This window comes from Osmerus eperlanus, chromosome 8, assembly GCF_963692335.1.
Source record: "Osmerus eperlanus chromosome 8, fOsmEpe2.1, whole genome shotgun sequence".
In the NCBI taxonomy this organism is placed as follows: Eukaryota; Metazoa; Chordata; class Actinopteri; order Osmeriformes; family Osmeridae; genus Osmerus; species Osmerus eperlanus.
In genome coordinates, this window is record NC_085025.1 from 4,142,259 (window position 1) to 4,148,258 (window position 6,000).

The window sequence follows — 6,000 nt, forward strand, 5'->3', positions numbered from 1 at the left end:
GCGTGGCTCAGCCCTGGCTAGCCTCTCCAGCTAGCGTGGCTCAGCCCTGGCTAGCCTCTCCAGCTAGCGTGGCTCTGCCCTGGCTAGCCTCTCCAGCTAGCGTGGCTCAGCCCTGGCTAGCCTCTCCAGCTAGCGTGGCTCTGCCCTGGCTAGCCTTTCCAGCTAGCGTGGCTCAGCCCTGGCTAGCCTCTCCAGCTAGCGTGGCCTAGCTTGGGCTCGATAGCTCTCTGGCTCCCTCATGGCCTCTCTCCTCTTTCCTTTGTGCTTGGCGTTATTGTTTCAACAACAGTGGTTTGAAACAGCAATGGGGAAGCACTTCAGAGCACTTCACAGCCCACAACTCCTTCCTCTGCGACTCCACCAGACAAGGAGGAGGTAATGTAAGAGCTCAGTAACACCACACACTATTATCAGTGGAGACGAGCAGAGGGAAACTTCCAGAACCACTGTCTCCTCAACACTGAGTAAGATGTGCGGAAGCCCAGGTGGGAGACACGCCTGCACGCACACACTCTCATACACACACACACGCACGCACGCACACACACACACACACACACACACAGCTATTGGAGATATTTTGCCAACTAAATGCACAGCACCTGTGAAAGCTAAGATGGGTCCAGAGGGGTCTTACCGATGTGTTTCCCGTACATGTGGTAGAAGAAGCTGAAGCAGTAGGCTGGCGGGTTGTTGATGCCGTAGGGGTTCTTGGGGGCGACGTTGAAGAAAGGGCTCACCAGCCGCGCCTGGTCGCCCTCCTTGCGAGGACGAGACGTCTCGATGTACATGTAGAAACCTGGAGGAGCACACACCGTCAAGGCCAGCACGCACAGCAGAGCACGCACACAAACGCAGGCACACGCCCGCGCCAACACATACAGACAAAGGAACACGCACGAGAGCACACACACGCATACAGGACACACACACGCATACAGTACGCCCACTGCATAGGTTATCCAACTCGCAGCATCACACCCCAGAGCAGATGCTGCCAGTAAAATGTGCTCAGTGTGAGCATCTTCTAACAGCGTCAAGACGCCGAGTCCAAACAATGTTTGCCTTCCCTGCATGCTTAACCTGGCACCTGCCTCCTCTCCCGGTGCAGTTGGAGAGGCTGCAGAATCATTTTGGCCCAAGGAGAGAGATTGAACAGAGGGGTGGGTGTCTGCCCATCTAAGGCTGGGAGAGAGCTTGAAGCCAGGTAATCTTCTGAAGCCAAGGAGTGCTGCTGAGTGATTGCAGGATGTTGTTGGGCATGACTCAACTACAGATACCAGACACCTCACCGCCGAAATCCAGGAAAGCAAACACAGGCCTTTATATTCTGAAACAGCCTCCTCAAAATAGAGAAAAAGGAGCCAGAGAGACAAGCCTTCCCCCGCCACACCACCGCCCCCCCCTCCACCCTGTCCTCAGTCTAAGAACACTAACCAGGGGGAGATGAGGAGAGCTGACAATATGTGGCGTTAATGCTTCCCTACTCTGACACCTTCGCGGACGCCGTGCTGAGACTAACCTTCTACTGACAGCTTCTCTACTACATTTCAAACCCAGCTCCTCCCTACTTGCAAGTGAAGGCTGCTACTGTATATGACTTTACCCCTTCCAACCTGCCAGCTCCAAGCCCCCCAAAAAGCGAAAGATTATGAATTTTTATAGATTTATATATGATCATTATAACCCCCGAAGAGTACTGGGCTGGACAATATCTTCTGGACGGTTTAAAATCATTAAAGTGATTAAAAACCCTGCTTTATGTACTACACCAGCAGCTACAAACAGTGCCACACTCCTGGAAGAGACCAGATCAGTGATTTATCCCTTAGGACTGGCTTCTGCCAGCTAGTCTCTCGAGCAACATGGTTCGGTAGAAGTGAGGCTGTGTAGAGATTTGTGATGTGTATGACCATTGTGAGGCAGACACAGTAACCATGGAGACTGGTGTGTTTCTGTTCCCTGCTTGACTGTCCTTGATTGCTCCGCACGCTACGATTGACTGAGTGGCTCTAGGGCACAGTACACTCCAACTCTCCACAACATTCCTCCTGCTCCACACTCTTTTCTTCTTTTTCTATCGACACTTTTTTTTTTTTTTTTACAACTATTGTCAAAGCCTTTATCCATAAAACTCCTGTGTCAAACTATAAGATCAGCCTGAGATACTAAAAATAAAATACGTGTTTGCATTGACAACGTTTTCATTACTTACAATATTTAATACTAACAGTCAGATGGTGTCAGAGGGGCGTTTCATGTAGACGCCAAGGTACAGTCAATCCAACAATCCTGCTTTGTTCTTCATCATCCCTCTGAATATTGAACAGCAATGCTCTCTCTCTCTCTCTCTCTCTCTCTCTCTCTCTCTCTCTCTCTCTCTCTCTCACTCTCTCACTCTCTCACTCTCTCACTCTCTCACTCTCTCACTCTCTCACTCTCTCACTCTCTCACTCTCTCACTCTCTCACTCTCTCACTCTCTCACTCTCTCACTCTGGTACTCAGTCACACAGATAGCCAAACATGGACGCCAATAAAATCAATGTTGAAGGTGACATTATCCAACAGCGTATACTGTAATGGGAAGTAGCTTTCCGATAGTATCGACTCACCTTTTGTGCAACACTGTGCGCATCCCTCTTGGTAATACCGCTTTATGAAAAGTTGGACAAAACCCCCCAGATCTCCTCACCCTGCTTGGAGCCGCTGCGGTCACCGCTGGGGCCCGTGTTGGGCGTGTACTTGGTGTCACGGGTGGCAGCGCTGTGCCTCAACCAATCAAAATCATCGTTCTTGTCCTGCGTGAACATGCAGATAGGCTCCTCCTCAAAGCTACAGTGGAACTCTCCTGAGGAGGCAAGGGAGAAGGAAGGGAGAGAGAAAGACAGAGAGAAGGACAGAGAGAGAGAGAGACAGAGAGAGAAACAAAAAGAGACAGAAGATATTTAACTTTGCCTCGATTGACCATGACCTAATGGATCCTTTGCATTTCCTGTATGTGGAGGTAGGTGTCTAAGACAAGATCCTGGGTTTGTAACTCTACAATAGATGACCGTGCTATGGCGCTGTGTACTGTCCTTTAATCTGTGTTTATTAATGAAAGCCTATGACAAGCAGCCAGAGGTTACCCATTGTTGGTCTTAAGGGCTGTGGTATGCTGCAGATGGGAAGGTCTCAACTGATGGAGGCAAACACTTCCTGGAAGTGTTCCTGCCCTGCAACAGGCACCTGACCTTCATGACAAAGGCCTTTGGTACATGTGTTCTCACTACATAACCAGAGGGCATTAGGAGTAGTCAAAGCAAGCTTTCACACGGCCAGCCTCATAGACTCAGTAAGAAAGCAGCATTTAGATTCAGGATGTGGCTGGCCTTGTGATGAATATTCATTGGTTTGTTAAAATGTAGCTGGGAGCCGTTTGGAGTGGCGACCTTGCAAGACGCAGTATCTGACTGTTTTACTTAGGTAATGGAGAGAGGCTGGGGAGGATGGAGGGCGGAGGGAACCCTGGTTAAGAGACTGGCAGGGAGAGAGAGCGAGAGAGAGCGAGAGGGAAAGAAGGAGAGAGAGAGCGAGAGATGAGCGAAAGAGAGAGCGAGTGAGAGAGAGAGAAAGCGAGAGAAGAGAGAGAGAGAGAGAGAGAGAGAGAGAGAGAGAGAAGAGAGAGAGGAGAGAGAGAGAGAGAGGAGAGAGAGAGAGAGAGAGAGAGAAGAGGAGAGAGAGAGAGAGAGAGAGAGAGAGAGAGAGAGAGAGAGAGAGAAAGAGAAAGGCAGGGCAGTAGACTCTTCTCCCCAGGCCTGGACATCTAAACGGAGGGCTAGTCTCTTAATGCCAGTCCACTGTGAGCTAAGCTGCTCTGGCCTTCCATCCCATCCAGTGGGAGGGGAGAAGAAGAGGAGGGAGGAGGAGAAGGGAATATGAGGAGGAGTGAGGGGATGAGATGAGGAGGAGAGAAGAGGAGGTGAGAAGAGGAGGGATGAGGAGGAGGGATACGTAGGCGAGCAGGTAAAGCAGTTTGTTTACTGTTGGGATTTGATAATGATGTTGGTGATTAAAATGTTAGATTGAATGTTGGAGATGTGGGAGTGTCAAAACAACAAACTTTACGCTACATAAAGTGTGAGTTTGGGAATTGAGTACTACTACACTTTCTATATGAGCAATCGAGCAAGGATGTTCTTAATGTACAATAAACAGAACACCATCTGAGAGATTTAAACACTGGAAATACATAATGTACAAACACATAAAAAAAACCCACACGCACACCCCCCACCCACACGCCCCCCACACACACACGCTCCCCACACACACGCCCCCCACACGCACACCCCCCACACACACGCCCCCCACACACACACGCCCCCCACACACACACGCCCCCCACACACACACACGCTCCCCACACGCACACGCTCCCCACACACACACACCCCCACACGCACGCTCCCCACACGCACGCTCCCCACACACACGCTCCCCACACGCACGCTCCCCACACACACGCCCACACGCGACATTCTCCAAATCTAGCATGCTCAGCCACTCACTTCCTGTACAGGATTGTTTGACAGAGAGGGATCTGCAGCTCTTTGTTCAGTGTGTCCTGCTGTTCTAACCAGTTGAGCTCTGACAGCAGCTAAAGCTAATCTGTCAAGTCTTAATAAGTGAGGTGTTTGACTAACATAAAGCAGTACTCACTCAGGTGGGGGTTGATGGGAGCTGTGGAAAAAAAGTAGCAGAAAGAGGGAGAGAGAGAGAGAGAGAGAGAGAGAGAGGGAGGGAGAGAGAGAGAGAGGGAGGGTGAGAGAGGGAGGGTGAGAGAGATGGACAGATAGAGAGGGAGAGAGAGAGAGAGAGAGAGAGAGAGAGAGAGAGAGAGAGAGAGAGAGAGAGAGAGAGAGAGAGAGAGAGAGAGAGAGAGAGAGAGAGAGAGAGAGAGAGAGAGAGAGAGAGGAGAGGAGAGAGAAGAGCCATTAGTAAACACAACAATACTCATCATTGATCTAACTGTCTGCTGATTCATGGTGAGAGGTTGGTTAGTGTGTTGTCTACTATCAAGAGGTCTGGAGTCACAAAGCACACACACACCCACACACACCATTGGCAAAGACAGAACACAAATAATTCAGAAGAGGATTGGCTTAACTGTGTCCTTCAGTGCAGTATGTGGACACAAAGCTTTGGATATAATCACAAACCAAGGAGTTATTCACTGGCATTTAGAACATTATTACCAGTTAAGAAGAGGAGAGGGAGTTTTAAGTACAAGAGATAACCAGAGTGGATGTGGACCTCCTATCCATGAAGTACAGTACTATAAACTGTATAAGAGAATGAGGGCTTTCTAAGAATAGCACAACCACTGTAATGAGCTTAGAAGCTCACCAGCTTATCATTATCATTATTGCCATTTACTTGCTTAGCTGATGTCCTTATTCAAGGTGACCAGCTCCCAGCAAGAGGACAACACAACTCAATTAAAGAAGAAGAGAGAGAGAGGAAGAAGAGAGTGAAGGAGAGAGAGAGAGAGAGGAAGAAGAGAGTGAAGGAGAGAGAGAGAGAGAGAGAGAGAGAGAGGAAGAAGAGAGTGAAGGAGAGAGAGAGAGAGAGAGAGAGAGAGAGAGAGAGAGAGAGAGAGAGAGAGAGAGAGAGAGAGAGAGAGAGAGAGAGAGAGAGAGGAAGAGAGCGTGAAGGAGAGAGAGAGAGAGAGAGGAAGAGAGCGTGAAGGAGAGAGAGAGAGAGAGAGAGAGAGAGAGGAAGAGAGCGTGAAGGAGAGAGAGAGAGAGAGAGAGAGAGAGAGAGAGAGAGAGAGAGAGAGAGAGAGAGAGAGGAAGAGAGAGTGAAGAAGAGAGTGAAGGAGAGAGAGTGAAGGAGAGAGAGAGTAAAGGAGAGAGTGAAGGAGAGAGAGAGAGAGAGTGAAGGAGAGAAAGAAAGTGAAGGAGAGAGAGAAAGTGAAGGAGAGAGAGAGAGAGGGTCTGTGCTGCCTTGGTCTTCAC

At 49.5% G+C, this 6,000-nt stretch overlaps 2 protein-coding genes across 2 annotated transcripts in view; both read right to left on the reverse strand.

Moving 5' to 3' along the window:
• Positions 1–6,000, reverse strand: part of LOC134025319 (solute carrier family 25 member 47-A-like) — a 312,104-nt gene that overhangs the window by 45,921 nt on the left and 260,183 nt on the right. The window lies entirely within an intron of this gene.
• LOC134025176 (MAM domain-containing glycosylphosphatidylinositol anchor protein 2-like) overlaps positions 1–6,000 on the reverse strand; it is a 96,393-nt gene that overhangs the window by 6,993 nt on the left and 83,400 nt on the right. The window contains exons 12-14 of the mRNA XM_062468072.1: positions 4,703–4,723; positions 2,694–2,849; positions 638–799 (exon numbers count right to left, since the gene is read on the reverse strand). Of these exons, the coding sequence (XP_062324056.1) occupies positions 638–799; positions 2,694–2,849; positions 4,703–4,723 (339 nt within the window). The remainder of the gene's footprint in view (positions 1–637; positions 800–2,693; positions 2,850–4,702; positions 4,724–6,000) is intronic.